This window comes from Oncorhynchus nerka, linkage group LG9a, assembly GCF_034236695.1.
Source record: "Oncorhynchus nerka isolate Pitt River linkage group LG9a, Oner_Uvic_2.0, whole genome shotgun sequence".
Taxonomy (NCBI): domain Eukaryota; kingdom Metazoa; phylum Chordata; class Actinopteri; order Salmoniformes; family Salmonidae; genus Oncorhynchus; species Oncorhynchus nerka.
The window spans coordinates 48,238,770-48,264,140 of NC_088404.1; the positions used below are offsets into that span (position 1 = coordinate 48,238,770).

The 25,371-nt window shown below is 42.7% G+C and overlaps 1 protein-coding gene across 1 annotated transcript; it reads right to left on the minus strand.

Moving 5' to 3' along the window:
• Positions 1–14,250: 14,250 nt before the first annotated feature.
• Positions 14,251–24,413, minus strand: LOC115134439 (formin-binding protein 4-like). The gene is given in 19 exon segments (XM_065022654.1): positions 14,251–15,455; positions 15,942–16,099; positions 16,312–16,379; positions 16,382–16,510; positions 16,748–16,874; positions 17,183–17,442; positions 17,763–17,923; positions 18,890–19,018; positions 19,452–19,561; positions 19,693–19,802; positions 20,008–20,200; positions 20,898–21,037; positions 21,040–21,223; positions 21,335–21,431; positions 21,580–21,730; positions 21,875–22,055; positions 22,493–22,614; positions 23,588–23,665; positions 24,232–24,413. Coding segments are annotated over 19 exon segments (2,601 nt in total). The 5' UTR covers positions 24,341–24,413; the 3' UTR covers positions 14,251–15,361.
• Positions 24,414–25,371: the final 958 nt, after the last annotated feature.

The window sequence follows — 25,371 nt, forward strand, 5'->3', positions numbered from 1 at the left end:
AGGTGGTGGTTTCGCAGATTGTGGTTTATCAGATGGTAGTTTAACAGATGGTGGAGTGGCAGAACGTGGCCTAGCAGCCAGGAGGTTCTTAGTAGAGATCTGACTGGAGAAAGAGTGTGCTCGTTCCTCACTGGACAGAGAACTGCTGCTACAATAAGTCTGGACAGCAGTGACTGGTTCATCAATGGAGATTGGGGAGGACCTACTGTCAGGACTCTGAGTGAGACAGATGACATTGACTTTGGAGAGTAGGGAGGTACAGTTGACAGAGCCCTGGGTTGAATCTTCGTTGGTGTCTTTGCTGATGGGGAGCATATTCTCTGCAGCACTTTCTGAAGCTCTCAGCCTTATAAGGTCAACCAAGGCAGGGATCAGGATGCTATTTACCTCCTCCAATACTGAGCTCCTTATGTGCCCAATCATGAGCAGCAAGTCCCTAACAGTAATCTGTATTTGTGAACATCAACAGAATTGATTAAGATTTACAGTATGTTGGAAATCAAAACACATGTTAATACATATCAAATTATTTTAAAAAGTAAATATAACAAGTATACCTTTCTTTCTTTTTAGCAATTACTCTATATCAAATGTGTGGTCTCCATTGTTGCAACTTAATCATCTTCCTCATCTAGACTTTTTACATTTACCAAATTGGCAAACGCATTTCACATCATATTATCCAATGACAGTGGCAAGACAAAGTATATGAACCCGATTGGAATTATCGGAATGTCTGCATAAATTGGTCATAAAATTAGATTTCATCTTCATCTAAGTCAGAACAACAGATTAACACATTCTGCTTAAACTAATAACACACAAATGATTGTATTTTTCTCGTCTATACTGAATACATCATTTAAACATTCACAGAGTAAGTTGAAAAAAGTATTTGAACCCCTAGGCTAATGACTTCTCCAAAAGCTAATTGGAGTTAGCTAACCTGGAGTACAATCATTGAGACGAGATTGGAGATGTTGGTTAGAGCTGTCTGCCCTAAAAAAAACACTCACAAAATTTGAGTTTGCTATTCACAAGAAGCATTGCCTGATGTGAACCATGTCTCAAACAAAAGAGATCTCAGAAGACCCAATATTAAGAATTGTTGACTTGCATAAAGCTGGAAAGGGTTACAAAAGTATATCTAAAAGCCTTGATGTTCATCACTCCACGGTTAGACAAATTGTATATAAATGGAGAAAGTTCTGAAGACGTAAAGAAATCTCTGGAACATCCTAACATCTCTGTTGACAGGTCTACGATACGTAAAACAATAAACAAGAATGGTGTTCATGGGAGGACACCATGGAAGAAGCCACCGACTTTCCAAATAAAAACATTGCTGCACGTTTGAAGTTCGCAAAAGAGCATCTGGATGTTCCAGATTCTGTGGAGAGATGAAACTAAAGTTCAGTTGTTTGAAAGGAACACACAACACTGTGTGGAGAAAAAAAACCCACAGCACACCATTATCAAAACCTCATCCCAACTGTAAAGTATGGTTAAGGGAGCATGGTATCATGGTTTGGAGCTGCTTTGCTGCCTCAGGGTCTGGACAGCTAGCTATCATCGATAGAAAAATGAATTGCCAAGTTTATCAAGACATTTTGCAGGAGAATGTAAGGCTGTTCGCCAATTGAAGCTCAACAGAAGTTGGGTGATGCAACAGGACAACGACCCAAAACACCGAAGTAAATCAACAACAGAATGGCTGCAACAGAAGAAAATATGCCTTCTGGAGTGGCCCAGTCAGAGTAGGGGACCTCAACCCGATTGAGATTCTGTGGCAGGGCCTCAAGAGAGCGGTTCACACCAGACATCCCAAGAATATTGCTAAACTGAAACAGTTTTGTAAAGAGGAATGGTATAAAATTCCTCCTGACCATTGCTCAGATCTGATCTGCAACTACAGAAAACGTTGAGGTTATTGCTGCCAAAGTAGGGTTTAGTTCACCAATCGAAATTCACAAGGCGCGGTCAAGTCCAGATGAAAGTCCAGACGAAAAGTCAAAACAGTTCTATTACAGTTCGTAGAAACATGTCAAACGATGTATAGAATCAATCTTTAGGATGTTTTTATCATAAATCTTCAATAATATTTCAACCGGACAATTCCTTTGTCTTTAGAAATTAAAAGGAACGCAGCTCGCTCTCACGGCCACGTGCATGACTTAGCTCATGGCCTTCTGCCAGACCTCTTAGTCAAACAGCTCTTAGTCGCTCCCCCTTCATAGTAGAAGCCTGAAACATCGTTCTAAAGACTGTTGACATCTAGTGGAAGCCTTAGTAAGTGCAATATGACCCCATTTACACTGTATAGTAGAAAGGCAATGAGTTGAAAAACTACAAACCTCGGATTTCCCACTTCCTGGTTGGATTATTCTCAGGTTTTCGCCTGCCATATGAGTTCTGTTATACTCACAGACATCATTCAAACAGTTTTAGAAACGGCAGAGTGTTTTCTATCCAAACCTACTAATATATTAGCTTCTGGGCCTGAGTAGCAGGCAGTTTACTCTGGGCACGCTTTTCATCCGAACGTGAAAATACTGCCCCCTATCCCAAACAGGATAAACTGAACATGTGGCTAACAGAAATGGAATAATGTGTCCCTGAACAAAAAGGGGGTTCAAAATCAAAAGAATGTGCCAGTTCTTGCTGTGAGATGTTACCCCACTCTTCCACCAAGGCACCTGCAAGTTCCCAGACATTTCTGGGGGGGTGGCCCTACTCCTAGCCCTCACCCTCCGATCCAACAGGTCCCAGACGTGCTCAATGGGATTGAGATACGGGTTCTTCGCTGGCCATGGCAGATCACGGACATTCCTGTCTTGCAGGAAATCACGCACAGAACGAGCAGTATGGCTGATGGCATTGTCATGCTGAAGGGTCATGTTAGGATGAGCCTGCAGGAAGGATACCACATGAGGGAGGAGGTTGTCTTCCCTGTAACGCACAGTGTTGAGACCGCCTGCAATGACAACAAGCTCAGTCCGATGATGCTGTGACACATCGCCCAAGACCATGACGAACCCTCCACCTCCAAATCGATACCGCTCCAGAGTACAGGCCTCTGTGTAACGCTCATTCCTTTGACGATAAACGCGAATCCGACCATCACCCCTGGTGAAACAAAACCATGACTCGTCAGCGAAGAGCACTTTTTGACAGTCCTGTCTGGTCCAGCGATGGTGGGTTTGTGCCCATTGGCGACGTTGTTGCCGGTTTCCTTACAACAGGCCTACAAGCCCTCAGTCCAGCCTCTCTCAGCCTATTGCTGACAAACTGAGCACTGATGGAGGGATTGTGCGTTCCTGGTGTAACTCGGGCAGCTGTTGTTGCCATCCTGTACCTATCCCGCAGTGTGATGTTCAGATGTACCAATCCTGTGCAGTTGTTGTTACACGAGGTCTGCCACTGCGAGGACAATCAGCTGTCCGTCCTGTCTCCCTGTAGCGCTGTCTTAGGCGTCTCACAGAACGGACATTGCAATTTATTGCCCTGGCCACATCTGCGGTCCTCATGCTTCCTTGCAGCATGCCGAAGGCACGTTCACGCAGGTGAGCAGGAACCCTGGGCATCTTTCTTTTGGTGTTAGTATAAAGGCCTCTTTAGTTTCCTAAGTTTTCATAACTGTGACCTTAATTGCCTATCATCCGTAAGCTGTTAGTGTCTTAACGACCGTTCCACAGACGCATGTTCATTAATTGTTCATGGTTCATTGAACAAGCATGGGAAACAGTGTTTATACCCTTTAAAATGAAGATCTGTGAAGTTATTTGGATTTATATGAATTATCTTTGAAAGACAGGGTCCTGAAAAAGGGAAGTTTATTTTTTTGCTGAGTACTTTTTCCACCCTGCACTGTGAATGTTTACACCGTCTGTTCAATAAAGACATGAAAAAGTATCATTGTTTGTCTATTGTTGTGACTTAGATGAAGATCAGAGAACATTTTAGGACCAATTTACGCAGAAGTCCAGGTAATTCCAAAGGGTTCACATACTTTTTCTTGCCACTGTACTTGGATATGGATTTCCCAGGAGATGGGAGACAGGGAAGCAGTAATATGCCTACAGCCCCCAAAGAGTGAAAGCTGGGAACATGTTCATGACCAAAGTGACCTACCACTGACGGGCTAGCTGAATGTGGTGAGCAGGTCATCACAGTAGACAAGGTTCCAGAGTGATCAGAGTCACTGCTAGGTCTTTCAGTTGGTGGTCTGGCAGAACGTGGTCTGGTAGTTTGTGGTCTGGCAATATGTGGTCTGGCAGTATGTAGCCTAGCAACCTCGAGGTTCTCAGTCGAGATCTGACTGGAAAGAGTGTCCATCGAGGAGGTGGAGTGTCTGAAGGGAGAGTCCATTCCCAGAGGTGTGTGTGTCTCCATGCCGAGGGGTCTCCAATCTCCCATCTGGCTACCAGGCTAAGAGAGACGGGTGAGAAAGAGAGGCAAATGGATGAACATACCAACAGAAACACTGAGGTCCTACTGCTGCTTAAGCAACTGTGAGTTGATATCAGCCCTAGGAGTGCCGCTGTTCCATCCTTACCTGTCCAATCACCGACCAGCGGATTCGGCGCTCCAGGCGCAGCTCCTTGCACACTTCTCTTTCCAACTCCTTAAGCCTGAGGCGTCGTTTCACATCCCAAGCCAGTTCGGCCAAGTGAAGGTTCTTCCCCTCTTCCATTTCACTCTGAAAACTTCACATACAAGGGAACATAAAACATGATTAACCTAAATTTTTCTACAACTCAAACTGTCCACCATATCTATTTCTTAAGTTATTGATAGATAGGAGGTCAACGTGATTCCACACCTTTGCTTATGTTTTTTTAAACAAATTTCAGTAAAGGATTCTATAAACACTCACGTGTTCTTGAAGTAGTTTCTACCCTTGGCAATGAGCCAATCTCTAATATCCGTCAGTGAGATGTGGGACGGAACCTCCCCTTGCTGCTGCAAGACTAGGAACTGCTTCAAAAGCATTTTCTGAGAGAGAGAGAGATTAATTTTCACTCTTGCCTTCCCCAAGTTCTTCCTGGTCTTGTGACGTGATCAGAAAACCCTTTCCCGATCCATGAGCGACAGCAAGTTACATACACAGTTGAGATAAAACGCATGGAAAGGTGTCTTACAATATTGCATTTGTGTTTTTTAAATTATGCATCTAGAAAGCAGACCACACTAGCCTGCTGGGCACAGCACTGCTTCTCCCACAGCAACTGAACTGACTTGATGTAGCTACTGTAGCGATTGTACTCTTTACACGAACACAGCACCTGAAAGGGAGGAGCCACAAAAGAGCCATTTTTAGAGGAAGTTCATGTGTACAAACACCCAATCCCAAATCTACCTCTACCCGAAACCCCAATATTGATTGATTTTGCCTTTATTTAACCAGGTAAGACATTAAGAACACATTCTCTTTTACAACCTGCACTAACAATGACCATATGTAGATTTGGATTTGTGTAAACTAAGCAAAATGGCAAACATTTCACCTAGCCATCATATTGCTTACACCTGTCCAATTTTCTCAGTTTCATATAAGTGTCACTTTTAGATTTTGGAAAGAAAAGGGAGGTCTGCCTTGCCTTCTCATTTGAGGTGATGAGGCCTTGCTTCACCAGCCGCTTCTTCCTTTCCGGATGGCGGAAAAAACTCTTCAGGTGTTTGTCGTGGAGGCAGTTATAACTAACATCTATGACTCTCATGTTGAGGTCCAACAGGTCAAAACCTGGGGTCTCCTGATGGAGCTGTGGATTGTGTTTTAACAAACCTCAATGTCAGGGCAATGGATACTACAGTGGGAATGGTTTTGGAATTAGGACTGGAAATGGGAAGGAAGTCATTAAAAATATATAATTAGGTAACATTTCATTTGAAAGAAATTGAGGCTCTCAGATCATTTGGAATGTCATACTATCACATTAACCTCCTCATTGGTTATACCCACGTGGGTATAAAGAGGTCAGTGGCGGTAAGGCACCTAATTTATGAAAGTTGCCAATCGCAATATAGAATCAAGAGAAGAAAATGCCTGGAAGGAGGAGAGATGACTAGAAACGATTCGGTTGACCGTTTTATGTGTGGATTAATTGGTGGTGTAAAGGACCTTGGTTCACACAGGGTCATGTTTGGCGAGTCAGTGGACAAGTATCCTGCCTCTATTGTATTGAGTTTTGAAGAAAATGGGGGTCGTATTAGCAGTAACTGCAAAAAGTTACTGTGAAACCAAGGTAAATGGCAGTAACTGAACTTACTGCCTTTTAGCTTGGTTTCAACCTGCCCTTGGCTGCAGTTACTGTGTTTTGCCTTTGTATCATATCATTCTATTCTGATAGTGATGCAATCAAACCTGTATGACACTGACTGACAGCTACACACACATACATTGCTAATCTAGGGATACAACACCATGGCACAGCATTCCCGGGGGGAAATGATGGTTAAACTTGCTCTGAAACGCCGACATCCAGACACTGGTAAGAACTAGCTAGCTAAGTACATCTGACATCAAAATAAATTAGCTAGCTAGCATAGACTAACAATGCTCCCTGCTCTCATAAGAGATCTGCAATTGATACTAACGTCAATCTATTAGCCATATAATCAATTATATTCTGAAATTTCATCTGCTGGTTTCTTTGAATCAGTACACCATACACACGATTTCTAGCCAGTGACAGCCACTTAGCTAAAACTTACACACTCTTTTTCCGGATGAGCGCACACACAGCATTGCCAGCTCATTAATAATATATCCACTCATATGTTTCTGGTTTTCTTTTATATTCCAGTATTGCGTGACTGTCCTGGTCAGGGAAGTTAAAATCACAAATTGTATCCATCACCTTTGTTGGTGGCACAAGCTTTGACATGCCAAACGTGTGCTCAATGTTGTCTGCTTCAGTGCCATCTTTACATGAATGTGGAAAAAACTGTTTTGCATAACTTCCACCAATCCCTGTGGCCTAGATGATTAGTATCAATGCGGATCAAAGTTGCCATGTGAGGGTGTATTAGACAGTACAACCACGTCAATACTAGGTTTTATTCATGTCAATGTCCATCCATGCAATATTTTAGTATTTGTAAATAAAAATGAAAATGTAAGAGCCTTTTTGGGAGCAGGTATGAAATTAATAGATAAACTGAGTTTTGACAGTGAAAATGATTAAGATAATGTTTGCACAAGATAAAATCAACATTGATTATATCCTATATTATAGAATAACTGAAAAGGATTATGATCATATGTTTGCACACCAGAAAATGTCATGACAGATTAGAATCATTAGGATGCATGTCCCTGATTATTTGCTCTATTTATTCCAGTTGATTTTGAGGGCCACATTTCAACAAAGATTCCTGATCTACCCCCTTTAACTGAAGTCACAGTGTCAACACAATTTGAAGAAATAGAGAAACAGTGGGTGGTCTCTGACTCCTTAGACTTCAGACTATCAGAAGAGAAATCAAATGTCAATGATGATGATGAAGATTATCATCCACCTTCAGAGTTGGATGTTCCAGCACAAGTGGCAGCTGAGCCCGTGGACACAACTCCAGAACACCTATCAAATAAGAAATCCAAGATTCCACCAATGGGTAAGCCATGTGGTCCCAAATGCAAGAGGCAATGTACTCAGAATATTTCAGAGGTTAGGTGAAAGGAAATATGGGAAAATGAATGGGAGATGAATTATAAGGAGAAGAGGACATGGATCTTCCACACGGTGGCACAGCAATCTAAGAAGAATGTTACAGTTGGTGCTTACAGTCGACGCAGCAGGTCGTTTCTGTACCATCTTCTAAACCAGAGCGGTTCTGCACAACAGGTGTGCAAAGTGTTTTTTCTGACAACATTGGGCTACCACCCCAAAAACGACAGGTTGATTGTTACAAAGATGGGCAAGTCAATCACAACCAAACTGATTCCACCAAAGGATCACAGGGGAAAGAAATCTTCAGCGAGCAAATTGACCATGAATCCAATCCTGCAACACATTGAGTCCTTACATCCCCACATCAGGCACTACAGACGAGAGCATGCCCCACATCGCCTCTACCTCCCTAGTGACGTCGGTTCATGCATAATGACTACGAGGAGAAGAACAAAGATGCCAGCCCCGGTTGTGAAACCTATCGCAAGGCGGTAAAGGGAAGGAACATCAGCTTTGTGAAGCTTGGAGAGGAGGAGTGCAAGCTCTGTTTGGTGCAGGGTCATCATCTTAAGATGGAGCACAGGGAGAATGAAACCCAACCTGCCAAGACAACAGCCATGCAGCACCTGAATTCACCATCACCAACCCTGACTGCATTCAATGTAGAAAATATGAGGAACTTAAGAAGTCTGCAGGGCAGAGCAGAAGCCATTACCAGGCTGATGCACATAAAGATTGGCCTGAGGACTGGTCTGTGAAGAGCATTGATATGCAAAAAGTCATCATGCTCCCTCGCATGCCAGGTGTGAAAACAGCATTTTCACAAGAAAAATCGTTGCCTATCACGAGACATTCACCACCATTGGAAAGAAGTCTCAAAAGAAGAAGTAAACAATCTCAGTGGTATGGCATGAAGGAACAGCTGTTCGGAAGGCAGAGGAGATTACTTTATCTTACGTAACAGCACTGGAGAGTGAGAGAGATGTCAAGCATGCAGTGTATTGGGTGGATAACTGCACTTCTCAAAACAAAAACTGGTGCATCTTAACATCACTGCTGAGCGTTGTCAATGCTGACTCAACTTTGATGGAGGACATCACCCTCAAGTTCTTTGAGCAAGAACACACCTTCATGAGTGCAGACAGTTTCCACCAAATGAAAGCTCGACCTGGAGGTGTGGTGTAAGACTTCGGGGACTTCCTCCATGTGGTCGCTACTTCCAATGCAGGCAAGGTGGAGGTGGCCGGAATTAAAAAGTAAAACATCCTGGCATGGAAAGCTGGCCATTCCATCATCAAGCTGAAGAAGGCAGCAGCACCAAAGCTGGCAGAGATGGCTGAGATCCAGTTGAGACGTGGATCCAGGAGCCTCTTCTACAAAGTCTCCAATGAAGAAAAGGACTTCACAGAGCTTGACTTCATCATGAAGAAAGTCACTCTAGAGACACCCTCAACACTACGTACACAGGATAGAGGGATAGAAGAGTCCAAGAAGATGGACATAATCACCAAGATGTGTCCTCTGATGCCTGCAAATCGAAGGCAGTTCTGGAATGACTTGCCTGTGAACAGCATTACTTCTTAAAGCTGTTATTTATTCATTCAAAAGTGTTATTTGAAAAAATACAAATAAAATGTTTTTATTAGCAAACTCATGGTCATTTTTATCATTTGTATTACCCTACATCATATGATTAACACACGGGACGAGACCCGTAATCATCTGCGCAATCCACAAGGGCACGAAAGCCCAAAACTACTCACGCGCACCAACGGACATTGTAATAATAATCAAAAGTCCAATGTAAACCAAAGGGCACACTTATACAAGTCTTATTCAGCGGGAATAGGGGACAGGTGTGCGTAATGACAGTTCCGGCGGGATCCCTGACATCCGCGAAACGCAAGAAGCATGAATACTCTGACTTCTGTGGCCAATGCAGAATTTGGATTGACCATGCAGAGTCCATAATAGTAATAATAATAGTAGGAATAATAACAACAGTAATAATAGTAATACTCATAATAATAGTAATAATAATCATAATAATAATAGTTATAATAGAAATAGTAATAATAATCATAAAAATAGTAATAATAACAATATTAATAATTATAATTATAGTAATAATAGTAGTAATAGTATTGATAATAATACTAGTAGTAGTAATAATAATAATATATGGCATTTCTGTAGCGCTTTTCATAGATTCTCAAAGCGCTTCAACAACAAAAAACAAACAAGCAATATATCAGGACAGGTCAACCAATAGAGGCCAAGTCTTTGAAAGCTGAAGATGGAGGGTCCGTTCATGGCTTGAGCAGAGAGAGCTGGTCAGAGAATGGTAGATGATGGTGATGGAGTTTGCTGATGATCTTGTAGAGGGCAAGTCTGGGAACCAGCCTGAGTCTTATAGCCACTGGATTTCTCTTCCACTCTGGGTAGCACCCACTTGGGTGATGCCTCAGCGTTTCTGGGCACCAGAAAGCTCACCTCACAAAGTTCCAAATAGTAGCCAGTCATCCTCACTACGAACACCCCACTGCACCTCTCTGATTCAGAGGGGTTGAGTTAAATGCAGGAGACACATTTCAGTTGATTGCATTCAGTTGTGCAACTGACTAAGTATCTTCTTTCTTTACCTTTCCATCCCAGCGTATTCTGTAGTATTCATAGTATATTCATAGTATACTCATAGTGTACTCATAGTATATTCATAGTATATTCATACTATTAACATAGTATATTCATAGTATATTGTGTATATATTCCTACTACCCTTCCTCCTTTCTAAAATATGTTTCTATTACTTATTTGTATTTATGTCTGTGTGTATGTGTGTGTGTGTTGCACTGTTGAGGAGAGCCTGTGAGCAAGCATTTCGCTGCAACATTTATGTCCTGTATTCTGGGAATGTGACCAATATATTTTGATTTGATGATAGCCAGGCACTAATTAGCTAAATAAATAGTTAGGCTTTTATAAGGTATTAAGAGCCAATGGTAACCTATTAGGCATTTATTCAGTATTTTTTCTTCTTTATCTAATACATTTGTTTATTCATTCACAACTAAGATGTTGCTGGGATCAGTATAGGCAATGTGGTCCCCTGGTCTACTGCTACCAGAGCTGTGAGAAAGGATGCTAGGCCTAGCAGAGACGGCTCAGTGGCGGGAGGAAGAAAACAGAGAAAGAGACACACAAATGTAATGCCAATTCCTTAATATGTTATAGTGATTACCACTAGGTTATGATGTGTTGCTAAAATGACAGGGCTGAATTTTTGTCCCAGTCAGCCAATGCTTGCCATAACAAAGGGGTGTGAATACTTTCTGAAAGCACTGTACATATTGGTATGTTTAATCACAGAAATACAGTAGATACATTCTATTATGGTTTTCTTTGTAGCCTATTGGTTTGTGGTTGTAAATTGAATAGTACATATTGGAAACGTATTTATGGTAGGCTGGCATTGCTTAATTGATTACTTGGGTCTAATTTGATCCACAGAAGTGTATTGTACCATATCACAACGTGATGCTGAACCCCTGAGCAGCACGACTTTCCATGTTTGAAGCGGGCCTGTTGTTTTGGCAAGACAGCTGTGCATGGCTGCATCTCACTGTAGCAGGCTGTAGACTATGTTTTGGTTATTTGTTTGCTGCATTTGTTTACTGTTAATGTAACTAGCCTAAATATACTGTAGATTGTGTAATATCTTTATCGCATTCACAGTTGTGTCAGTAGACTATTCCAAGCCACACTGCTATTCAGCAGCCTATTTTTGTTTGCATGCATGAATAACTAGACTACTTTCAGGATTTAGTTTGTATTCTTTTGGTGAAACAGCTGTGTGTACAGCTGCATTCACATGGGCTTTTTGTAACAAGTGAATTACCCTAACTATCTTGTAGCCTATATTCATTACCAAACGGCCTTGCTTTAGTATGTAGGGCACTGTCCATTGTGCTGATACGCAGCGGAAATACTACAGATTTTGCACCAACCTACCTTACTTCAAATGCACTCAATGATCTCTGAGTCTCAGCATTTGAACTTTATGTTTGTGATATAAGCAGAATTCAATATAATTCCAATGCAAGAACCCCCCCCAAAATGTGCCCCCTCGTCGATTTCGACTGCCCCCTTAGTAAATGTTTCCTGACGCCTGGTGTGCGTGAGCTGCCTCGGCCATAAGGGTCTGATTAAATGGCAATTCCTAACGCACAATGATCTAAGCCAAATCGATCCATTTTATAGACTCCATGCTGGCGACAGGGGATTTACACATAACCTCAGACATGCACCCTTTTCCATACATTTTTCAGTGTAATCAATACAAAAACTGTCTACAGTCAATAATTTCAAGGTAGGCCTGTAGCGATAGAAATGGACTTACTTTTCGGGCCTCGTCGCCGTGCATGCTACAGGCCTACTTCGGTCTCCAAAAAATGAACCAACATGCCAAAGCTTAAATGCTACTGAATATTAAACTGGCTTAGAAATAAGAAATAATAGAAATTCCAAAATACCATTGAAATTATTACGTCACAATACCAGGCAGCCATTGGGAGTGTACCCATGAAGTTACCAGTCAATTTCCAGGGTTAGAGTTCCAAGCCCATTCTATTCATTCTTATTTCTGTGAGCCCAGGCCTACTCCCATCATGATGTAATTTGCAGTCCATATCATTAGGCATAAATCATAGACCACAGACGCTGAGACGCACTATTTTTCTCAAAATATATACATTTTACCCTTTGGTGTAAGCTATACAGTACCATTCAGAAGTTTGGATGCACCCACTCATTCAAGGGTTTTTCTTTATTTTAAATATTTTCTACATTGTAGAATAGTGAAGACATCAAAACTATGAAACACATATGGAATCATGTAGGAACCAAAAAGTGTTAAACAAATCCAAATATATTTTATATTTGACATTCTTCAAAGTAGCCACCCTTTGCCTTGATAACAGCTTTGCACCCTCTTGGCATTCTATCAGCTTGCTTCACCTGGAATGCTTTTCCAACAGTCTTGAAGGAGTTCCCACATATGCTGAGCAATTGTTGGCTGCTTTTCCTTCACTCTGCGGTCCAATTAATCTCAAACCATCTCAATTGGGTTGAGGTCAGGTGATTGTGGAGGCCAGGTCATCTGGTGCATCACTCATCTTGGTCAAATAGCCCTTACACAGCCTGGAGGTGGGTTAGGTCATTGTCCTGTTGAAAAACAAATGACACTAACACTAAACACAAACCAGATGGGCTGGCGTATCGCTGCAGAATGCTGTGGTAGCCATGCTGGTTAAGTGTGCCTTGAATTCTAAAGCAAAGCACCCCCACACCATCACTCCTCCTCCTCCATGCTTTACGGTGGAAATCACACATGCAGAAATGATCCGTTCACCTACTCTGCGTCTCACAAAGACACGGCCGTTGGATCCAAGAATCTCAAATCGCAGGCTATCAAATCAAAAGGCACTCCTTCGATAGTTTTTTTTTTTTACTAAAATGAAAACGTGTCATTTTCACAAGGTTGTTGAGTAACATATTCAACTACTTATTATTGGCTCGAATTCAGGTTGTGCCTTTAGATTGACAAAATTAACAACCAATGCAATAATTTTTCACATGTCAAACCCTGCCCTGGTGTGTTTGGTTTGTTTCTCAAGCATTCAAGAAAGTCTTGCCATGTTGCGCCTCTTGGTTCAGAAATTTGAATGTAACATTAAGCCTGTTAGAAGAATAACTGGAAAAATATACAGGAATCCTAGTCTCTCAGCCTGTATATTTTGTGCTAAGCTATCAATGCTAGTTAGCTAAGTATCTAAACCCGCTGCATCTGAAATAATTATTGTTTAAAGTTAAATACAGCCTCAGTGACTGTTCAAGCAAATAACACTGGAGGCTTATTGGAACTACTAAAAAGTATGAAGTTTACAAGTAATTAAATACAAAACATATAGGCTATTTGGAAAGGACACAATGGCGGCAACTTCGGTCGGTGATAGTGGGAGTGGTTTTACCGAATGGACCCATAGGAGTTTGAGCCTTGAACAACAGAAAAATATTGAGTAACTACTCTCATTCTATAGGTTTAACATCTAGTTACAGACGTTAGACTAAGACATCCAGAGCAACACATAGCAGGGAGCTCCAATATGATCAGGAAACTAGACAGGTTATATTGATCGCTGAAAATGACTGTCAATCATTTCTTGTATTAGTCATCTCAGGGATGGTACTTGAAAAATGTAGCAGAAGCAATTTCCTGTTTAGCTCCTCACTAAACAGTCTATAGACATGAAATCATAAAATTACACAACTGAGTAGGACAAAGTAAAACCAACTAAATCCGCAATCGGAAAAAAAAAAAAACTGGCAGTGAAAGCAAAGATCCTAGTAACTGCAGGCAAGAGCAAAATGGATTCAATAGGGTTGGTTGTTTGAAAAGTTCAAATGAAAGACTATTTTTAAATTAGTTTCCAAATAATTTGTTCTGCTTTTATATTAGTTTTGCTCCTTTTGTTTACAAATCTACAAACGATCCTCTCAACATCCATCACTTCTCTCATTATTCACATTTCCAACTTTATTTCTGATGTTTACAATTTATTTTATTTTGAATTCAATACTTAAGGCGTGAAATTGACCCCATATGTTTTCCCCAAACAATATACAATATTGTTGCATTCCCTCCCCACCATCATATCATAAACATCAAGGGAGTTTTTACTAAGACATATGCAATGTACACAACTGAAAACTGCTCCCCAAAAAAACAGGACACTGTCCTTGCCACCAAACTATACTTGATTTTCAGCACAAATTGAAAATATATTTAAGCAAATAGTATGATATGATAAACCAATTGGCACATATTTTTATTATTGGCATATCATCATGTATTTGTCAACTCTGGACAAAGGGAAAAGACAAGACAAAAATAGTGGGCTGGGAAATGGGTTGTTTGGTCATTTCACCTACTGGCTTTACTTCAAATTTGTGCAGAGAAAGTCTGCTATGAAGCGGTTTCCACTATTGGACCATGTGAAAACGGACTTGTATACACGGTTTAAAGATCATATCTTTAGTCAGACGGCAAGAAAAATCTGACAGGATATGTTGAGGGTATACCATGAATAAGCTAAAAGTACTGTCAGTCACTATAGTTGAAGCATCCAGCAGTCTTCTGCCCTGCCTGGATACTTTAGAGTAACAGCAGAGGGTGATACAGCAACATTAAAAACTGAATATGGACCAGAGTTATTAGGAAGGTGTCATTGATCATAGTTTATGAAAATGGGCAAGGACATGGGGGAGGTCAAAACACAACTACATATAAAGAGTTGATCTCCACTATAAACAAAGGTTTAGAAACTCCAGCATTCCCAAACATTTCACAGAAAACAGCATTTATGCTTTAAAACAGGTCAAGCAGAGAGGGAGGCTTGGTAGGGGGAGTGTCCAAGGTAACATGTAAAAACAATAGTGGGTATTACAGCGAGAAAAAAAAAAGAACATTCAAACCCATCCAATGTATTCATCCATTTCAAACCGTTTCAAAATGACAGTGAAAGCGTAAAAAGTGCACAGTCCACTGATTCTTCTCAGTAAGGGTTTAGGGGAGGATGGCGTGTGCACACACACGCATATATGTGGAGGCAGGGAGAGGAGTGTGCGTGTTACGTGCTCTTCATCATCTTCCTCTTCTTCAACAGTCTCTCTCGCCAGTCATCAGGTAAAGCCTCAAAGTTTGCGTTCTTTCCAGCTTTTCCACTGCAACCCAAAAGATAGAGGTAGTAAGAAAGATTATTTTCACAAAAAAACATTTTAACAAATTCTAATATACAAAAAGTATGTTTGACATTCTCTACCACACTGGCTATGAAAAGCCAACTGACATTTACTCCTGAGGTGCTGACCTGTTGCACCCTCTACATCCACTGTGTTTATTATTATACCCTGCTGGTCATCAATGAACGTTTGAACATCTTGGTCATGTACTGTAATCTCCACCCGGCACAGCCAGAAGAGGACTGGCCACTCCTCAGAGCCTGGTTCCTCTCGGTTTCTTCCTTGAGAGTTTTCCCTAGCCACCGTGCTTCTACATCTGCATTGCTTGCTGTTTGGGGTTTTAAGCTGGGTTTATGTATAACACTGACATCGGCTGATGTAAAAAGGGCTTTATTAGTAAGATTGATAGATATTTTTCTGACGAGGACAACTTGCTTGCAATCACAGTAGTTCAGGGGAACCACTTACGTGAGTAGCTGCTGCTGTTTCCACTCCTCGATGCCCCTCTTGTTGAGCTGGTCCCTGTCCTCGTCACTGGAACTAGACTTCTCCTCCTCGTCCAGTTCCTTCTGGATGCTCTGCCACTTCTTCACCAGGGACGGCATCTTCGTCTTGCTCTTCTTCGACTGGACACAGCAACCAGGGATGTGGGGAAGGGGAATAAAGGAGACCATGGGGGATTGTCATTTAAGAGCGTCACTGTGGTTCGATACAACTAGGACAAAGCTTTCAATTTAAATAGTTATTACATTGAATTAGACTGTGCCAATCTTGTACCATCCTTTTTCCTTATCAATGCATAGAACAGATGCCATTGTATAAGTCAAAGACGCCCAACCTTATCCTTCTTCAGTTTCTTGGTCTTGTCCGTGGGCAGTGTTTTAAGCCCTGTGGGGTCCAGGGTAGAGGGGGCTGAGTGGGGGGTAGCGGGGGGCGAGTAGGGGGAGGTGGGATAGGTGGGGCCGCAGGTTCAGAAGGCAGTGGAGGTGCAGCTACCGCAGACACTCCCCAGTAGGCAGCTCCTGACATCACAGGGGCTGAGGACACAGAAAGGAACACACAAAAAAACATTATGGTTTGCAATTAAACAGCCAAACACCTATACAGAGATACACTAGGGCCATACATCTCCAATCAGAAAAATCATTCAATCACAGTAATTCAGTACAGGTCTGTGAAAGTTGTCATCATTGAGAGTCCTACTACTTTAAAGAATCATGTTTTCATGAAAAAACCAGCAGGCACACCGACTCGATGATATCATAGCTTTTTACCTGCCGTGGAGGTGATCTGTGTATAGAGGATGGCACTGCTGCCGATTGTTACTGCCTTGGTCAGCTGACCTGCTCCTGAAGCTTTGCGTTTCTGACCCTTACCCAGGGAAGCTGTAGACTCCACAACCTGAGTGAAGACAAAAAGATAAGCTTATAGATAAGATAAGTAAAAGCTTATGCTAATGTCCAACAAAATGCTCGCTATGCACATCTCCCATCAACAACAAAAAAATGGTTTGCAATCACAGTAATTCAGTACAGGTCTATGAAAGTTATCATTGAGAGAGTCATGTTAACATAAAAACCAGCAGGCCCACTGACTGGCACTTGACAACTGCTGGACTAGGCTGTCATCTAGAAAGTGTGATTTGTGAATAGACTAACCAGCCTACTGAGATGAGACTTGAGGTCTGGATGTGTAGAACGGTCCCATACCTTCATGACACCCAGGGGGAGGGGAGGCTCTGTTCCTGGTGCTGGAGGCTCACAGTCATCATCCTCCATCTCTACCTCCTCTATCTCACCATCATCCTCCAGGGGAGGAGGAGGGGGCGGGGAGGCGACTCCGGGGTGGAGGGGGCAGGGGGATGTCGGACGGGGAGGGGGCTGGTCAGGGGGAAGTGGGGGCTGAGGCATAGACCAACAGGAGGGAAGGCTAGGCTGAGGGGGGACGACAGGTGAGAAGACTGAAGCTCCTGCAATATGATAGAAAATGTATAAAAATGTACCCATTTTCTTTGTCAGAGGGGAGGAGTAAGGTTCACCAAATACTGACTTTTTAGTAACATATGACCGTGGCAGGTTCCACATAGTGCAAGACCTGCTTGTTAGTTACTAAGCCTAATGCTCTATGCGTCCCTCCTTCAGTACAGGTCTGCGAAAGTTCGAATCATGCAACTACACAACTAGCGTGGTTTCAAGGCCAAGCGATACATCTGGACCTAAAGATAGAGGCTGTCGCTCAGGAGAAAATAAGGGGATTTTAAAAGAATGGTGAGGGGTCTTGAGAACGGACCTGCAACTGCGAGCCCACCAGCGGGTACGGGTGGGGGTTTGGGTTCCCCCTGTATGGACAACGTGGTTTCTGGTCCTTCCTCCTCCTCCTCTTCCTCAGCTGGGAAGTCCCACTGGGAGGCATTGGTGCGGTCATTGGTATAGAAATACCTCCTGTGCTCTCTAGGAGGGAGAACAGAGATACAAGGCAGAGTCTCAACAGCTGGCCTTATAACTAGCTGAGTCGCAGTATACCCTGAGGGGGGGGGGGGGGGGATGTTGGGCTGGACAGCCAGGTTAGCCATCCAGGAGAAGAGCCAGATTGGATCATGATGGGGGACATTGATGGTGAACCCACTAACTTTCTTAAAACCAAATTAACAAACCAAAACCTATCAGCTCGGGTCCTGCAAAGTTGATCGTCAAAGCAGTGTTCAGACGATCAGAATAATGGTCCACATAATGGTTGTTATGACAACATACAGCCCCCCCCAAAAACAGAGATAGATGCAAAAGAGACAGTCATCAATTCAACAACTTTTTTTTTTTTTTTTTTTACATCAGAACTATCTATACATTCAGTCAATCAAGGAATAAAAAGTAAAAACAGGAAACATATGAAATAGAGTTGGTCTGACCTGCTGGGTCCTCGTCAACGCTCCGTCTTCGCTTTAACTGATGTTTTTGACACTCCTCGTTTCCGGGGCTTCAATCTGTCACTCATTTCGCCCAGCAATGCATTCTGGGGGCTGTAGTCCTGTAAAGTGCACACAACCACCTTCCTAGCTACGTACCCCATTCCACTGACTGGACCCCCCAAACAGTCTACAGAGGGCCCCCCAAAGACAAGAGCCAGAGTCTGGGCTATGGGTGGACAGGACAGGGATCCCGTATCCGCATCTGGTGGTATAGTGTTAGGGGATCAAGCTGGCCTGTATGGCTGCTCCCATATCACCACTGACAGTGCCAGCATTGCATCACAGCAACCTTGAGGGTCTGTCTCGGTTTCATTTTATCCACTGGGACTGGTTAAGATCTCCCTCATATCAGGTTAAATAGATGGCAACCCCAGCTCTGAGGGGGTCGTGGTCACACTGGGTTTGGGGAGGTGGGGGTGTTTAAGAGATGTTAAAGGTAAGGAGGGCGTACCTGTCCCAGTGGCAGGACCAGCCTTTAGGGGCGGCGTTAAGTTCATAATGTTTTATGTGCTCGGCGGCTTCCTGCAGCCTACGGCGGAGATAGATCCCGTTCAGAGCCCCTTCCCGCCAGTCAGCGATCGCGTCTGAGAGGGAGAGAAGCATGGGGGGGGGGGGGGAAACAATGACGGTTAGGCATGTACATTTATTTTCTATAATGTTAACATTAATTTAAAAAAAAATAAACATCGCCCATCAGAATGATCAATTGCCGTCATTCAGTACAGATTGTTATGTAAATAGGAGCCTTTTCTATTTACAGTATATTCTTGTTTTTTTATTACCATTTGTATTATTTTATTTGACTTAGTCCTGCATGTTGGTGCTCAAAGGTTGTACCCTGCAATTGTGACTAGTAAACACAATCTGAAAGGTCTGTGAAAGTTCTCACCATTGAGAGTCATGCAGCTAGCTAACTAGTGTGGTTTCTAGGCCAAAATAATCTAATCTGGACCCAAAAGATATAGGTTTTCACTGTGACTGGAGGTAAGCTATAATAAACGGGTCATGGTCATCTCACCTCAGTTTGTAACAGAAGCAGCTGGAAGTTAGAGATGGTTTTCTTGTTGATCCCTAAGAACTCCATCTTGCTGGTTAAGGTGTTGGCAAGTTCTCCGATCTGAAACTGGTCATTCAAAAGACAACAATAATTTTTAAATGTTATCCACCAGTTATTTTATCACTCTGGATTTTTCCTGCTCAGGCTCTACTACTGAGAGTTAAATCGGTGTGGGAGTAGTTAAAAAGGTTCCATACCCTGAGCTCCGGAGTTTCCACCTCCTCTTTTGGTGGCACGTTGGTTAACGTTCTGTCCCCGGTCTCCTTCTCCTGCTCTTCTCCGGCCTTCTCTGGGACTTTGGAATGTGCTGCAAGACACACAAGAGGACTAGTATTAGGATGACGCCTAGACATTACATTTGTATGACAATTGGTCTATGCAGCAGATCAGAAGACCTTGAGAAATGTTTACATTTTAGGATGAACCACATCAGAAAAATTGAATGATATAAACTGCCAAGAATTTGTGTATCTTCAACCAGATCGCACCCTAACTGTTCTCCAGACACTCACTTGTGTCGGGGTCTTCCCGTGTATCTGAGCCCCTGCTGTTTGAGTCGGGGCTGGCTGCTCTAAGGAAGGCCGTCTTCCACTTGGCCTTCTTCAGGAGCAGGCTACAGGGCTCGGGGGCCTCCTGACTTGCCTCAGAACAGGGGCTGGAGCCCCCCGCACTGCCATCACCCTCCTCCAACGCCCGTAACTCAGCCTAGGGGGCAGAATAACAAAAAGAGGACAAATGTTCATGTTCGAGTCATTGTAAACGATAACTCCCAAAGGGACACTTAATTCTGCAAGTATTTAATGGTGTCAACATTCTGGTCTGATCTTTTCAAAATAATCACAACATACATAGTGCACAAAACATTTAGGACAAATTCATTATATTGAGTTGAACCCCCCCCTTTGCCCTCAGAACAGCCTCAATTCGTCAGGGCATGGACTCTACAAGGTGTCGAAAGCGTCCACAGAGATACTAGACATGTTGATTCCAATGCTTCCCACATTTGTGTCAAGTTGGCTGGATGTCCACCATACTTGATGCACACGGGACACAGAGTGAAAAACCCAGCAGCGTTGCAGTTCTTGACTCAAACTGTTGCATCTGGCTCCTACTACATACCCCGTTCAAAGGCACTTAAAACTTGTCTTGCCCATTCACCCTCTAAATGGAACACGCACACAATCCATGTCTCAAGTTAAAATAATTTACCTGTCCCCTCCACCTACATTAAATTAAGTAGATTTAACAGGTGGCATCATAGCTTTAACTTGGATTCATCTGGTCAGTCTATGTCATGGAAAGAGCATAATGTTTTGTACACTCAGTGTATAAACTCACTTGAAAGAGATGTCAATGTCAACATCCCTGGTTTAATAAAGGATGAATAAAGACTTAAGCTGACCTTTTTCCTCTCCAGAGCCAGCTCCAGCTCCATGGTGTCCTCTTCCGTCTCCTCTTCCTCAGAGTTTTCCACAGACTGGTTCCTGCTGCGCTGGTCTCTCAGGGGGTGTGTGGGGGTGTCTGGCTCATTCAGGGGGGGGGGGGGGACCCTGGCAAGCTATCCTCCAGACTGTTCTCCTTCTCCTCCAGCCCTCCTACAAGCCTTTTCCTCCACTTCTCTTCCGCTTCTTTCACCTCTGCGGGGATGAGGGGACCGAGGAGGGAGGCGGCCACACCATGACGATCCTCTTCTTCACTGGTCAGGGCAACCACGCTCTCAATCACCCCCTGTCAGAGGATAGACACAGAGTTAGACACACACACACAAATGGATAGTTGAGTACTATGTTTGGATTAAAACTAAATCATTGAGCGCACAAAAATACTCAAATAACTCACCTTTATTGTCTTAGGCGTCGGAGCACTGACGGCAGTGGAGTGTTGTTCATCATGGTAACCTGCACTCTGTGTAGTTCCGTTGCCATTGACTGTTGAGCTACAGGGGATGAAATAGAAAACAGGTGAAATCTTCAACTCCAAGTAGAAAATACACATTTCAGAGTCATGCTGTAAAATACAAAACCACTTGTGTATGACTAACATTTGTATATTATTATGTAGTACCATCCATTTTTACACTTCACCTGTCTGCGTACTGCTGCAGGCCTTGCACCTGGTGGGCCAGGTAGTAAGGCAGCTGCCAAGCCACCTCATTGGTTTGAGTGTTCCAGTAGTAGTAACAACCTGTGTTGTCATCCCACACCTCCTGCCAGTCACCCATCTCCAATCCTCCAACTGGTGGAAAGGAAACACAAATAAGGAAGGAACTCCAGTCTTCAAAAACACACACTTAACATGTCACAATCCCAAACAATGGCTAGGCTAACTGCTACTTCTCAGGTAAGTTTATGCTATTTATGAAATACAAAAAACGGTCACCTCCAGCTAGTGAAGTATGGGTATCATACTGGAAGTCTGCCCCAGTGCTCTCCGGCTCTGTCCCAGTCTCTAAGGCATGTTGCTGGGCTTTGGGTTCTGGACGTGGTGGGGTGGGGGCTGGGGCCGACAGATCCCCTGTGGGTTCCTCTGAGCCCGGCTGTGTGGTGATGGCATCAATTTCCTATTGGGGGGGGGTGATTAAATTAGGTTGTCGAAGGACACCACCTGTCTAAAGACATGAACAAAGCAGAGAAATACAGGCCTACACGAGACAATCGCAGGTATTTAGCATTCTAAGACAACTAGGAAGAGAGCCCTGATATCACCATAATTTTGTAGAAAAAGAAAGATATATTTTCATTTATTTTGTTATAAATTTGAATTTCCCAAGTACCGGTTATAAAATTTACGACATAAAACAATGGGTTGAAAGGCCTAAGGTATATTTTCTTCTGTGAGAAGCTATTTCAAGGCTGTGGTGTGCAGAGAAGGATTTACACTACCAACGTCAGTGACACAGCTTAATGGAAACAAACAGTTCATCACATCAGTGACTGACTGAGGTAGGAACACAGCGGACTGAGAAAAGACTATGAAAAACAGCATTTTTATACTGACGGCCATGAAGTTGGCGAGTATGTCTGCAGACTGGTTGTGTTGGGTCCTGATGGTGGAAGGCTGCAAGTCTGTATCCTCTTCTTCATCACTGTCCTCATAGGCCCCCAGGAGGGACAGACCCTCTGGGAAGAAACACAAAAAACTGGTGAGGTAATGTACTGTTTGTAGGCAAACATGCTTGTGTGTGATTAGTAACCCGAGACCTGAAGACATCTTGTGTTACCTCCCCAGATAATGCATAGGCTTGAGCTCACCTAGCCAAGTACACCTCAACTCCACGATACCATATCCGCAGAGTTGAGTGCAGATGAGATTTGAGTGAACCTCTGACTCACAGTGCAGTCAATAGTTCAAAAATGTTCATTCTTACAACCTTATCATGTACATATGTTTGTCCTCTGTTGCGTGTCTTTGTTTACTGAAATCCAGAACTTTTAATAAAATGGTAATAAAATAAAGCCACTGACTGTTTTGTCTGAGATTCAATCGGAACATGCATTCACGCTCAGTTGCCATTAGAGCAAGAGTGACAATGAAACAGTTGGTAGTTATATTTTATTAACGTTTTGTTAAAAAGAAAGGATTTTAGCTAACAAAGAATAACCACGCAACAGATGACAAACATAGGTACATGGTAAGGGTTTAAGAATATACATTTTTGAAATTGACTGCACAGCGACTCGAGTCAAGATGTTCACTCCAAAAACACTTGCGCTCAACTCCATGGACATGGTCTAGTGGAGTTGAGATAGCTACTTGGCTAGAGCTCAGCAGGATGACAGTCTTATGGCAGGGTGACAGTCTTATGGCAGGGTGACAGTCTTATGGCAGGGTGACAGTCTTATGGCAGGGTGACAGTCTTATGGCAGGGTGACAGTCTTATGGCAGGGTGACAGTCTTATGGCAGGGTGACAGTCTTATGGCAGGGTGACAGTCTTATGGCAGGGTGACAGTCTTATGGCAGGGTGACAGTCTTATGGCAGGGTGACAGTCTTATGGCAGGAGACCCAGGTTTGAACCCAGTCGTTCACGAGTTCAAACAAGCTTGCAAACAAACGGGTGCATTAACAAAGTTACACACAAGTTATATCTTACCTGTGGCCTTAACTGCTGGGATCCTCATTTCGGTTGTTACTTCTCTCAGAAAACTGTATCCATCGCCGTTACCTTCGTCTGCAGAAAAAGGCATCAATGCAATTGTCAAAGTAGCGGAATTATGTAGTTATATATGTGGTCTGGATTGACCAGAGGTCTCAGTAGAGTCAGTCTATATTAACTCGTAATCAACAGTAAGCTAACGTTACCATTTATATGCTTAGCTAGTTCGCTGGTGTCGCGGCGTTTGTTCGCGAAATACACAGGCCGCGCGCCACTACAAATCGTTATTTCACCAATATGCTAACATGCTAGCTGGCTAGGCTAACTAGCTAACACTATTTAGAAACCGAAAAACACCAACATAAATAAATAGCATTGAAATACTTTGTTTCGAAAAGAGCAACCAGTTATTTAAATATAGTAACCAAGTCAAGCAATGCATATATTTCCGGAATATCGGTAACTAACGTAGCCAGCTACATTTTGAACAACTAGCTAGGCTACGTCACCGTCGAGGCCAATTAGTTAACGTTAGGCTAGGTAGTTTCTCTTCAGTGTTGATCAGTAGAAAAATGGGCCCGATTTTGAACGAATCATCCACCAACCATAAACTAAAACAGAAAATATGATGGTGTTTTTACCTTCGGAACCTAAAGCGTCTTCTCTTCCACCGCCTGTCCCGCTTCGAGGTGGGGAAAGTTGCAGTATTGTTCTGCGTCCTCCTGTTCCTGTGCGAGTTTTCTTTCCCATCGCTGGTCTGTGTAGCGCCAATGCACTATCCCATGGAGCCAAGGTGTTGCTGCTTGTACAGTTGAAAAAAAAGAAGAAACTAGCTACATCCGGTGTCAAAGGGAGGGGAGGATTTATAAAAAATCGTATATATGTTTTTGTATCTTGCATAATATCACAGTTGCAATGCTGTTTTATAAGCCAATTTGTGTATTTCTTACATTTCTATTGCATGTGTATATGGAACATCATGTTGAACGAGAGATCATCATAAGGAAGTCCTGTAGGCATTGTCTCTAGTACACAGTAGTATATTTGATCAATTGAATTTATGAATATTTGATTGCATTAAAGGAATAGATTCACCATGAAGTACATTCATATGTTTGCAACATTTCAGTTATCTTTATTTGGAAAGCCTGTCAAGATAAAAAATCATAATCTACAGCATGATTTGTTTAGGCTAAATTTGTTTTTCTTGTTTTAACCTACTACTCACTCTCAGGAAGTGTTGGGTAGATTCCTCTCTAAATGTAGGCCTAATCTATTACAGTTACTACGCAAATAGCACATTTGGTTCCTTGGAAGTTGTGGGAAGGTACGTTTTTGGTTTCCCATTGGTTCTTGGTACAAAGCTATACATTTATTGATCTGTAAAACATCAAATCAAATGTATTTATAAAGCCCTTCTTACATCAGCTGATGTCACAAAGTGCTGTACAGAAGCCCAGCCTAAAACCCCAAATAGCAAGCAATGCAGGTGTAGAAGCACGGTGGCTAGGAAATACTCCCTCGAAAGGCCAGAACCTAGGAAGAAAACTATAGAGGAACCAGGCTATGAGGGGTGGCCAGTCCTCTTCTGGCTGTGCCGGGTGGAGATTATAACAGAACATGGCCAAGAAGTTCAAATGTTCATAGATGACCAGCATGGTCAAGTAATAATAATCACAGTGGTTGTCGAGGGTGCAACCTCAGGAGTAAATGTCAGTTGGGTTTTCATAGCCGATCATTCAGAGTATCTCTACCGCTCCTGTTGTCTCTAGAGAGTTGAA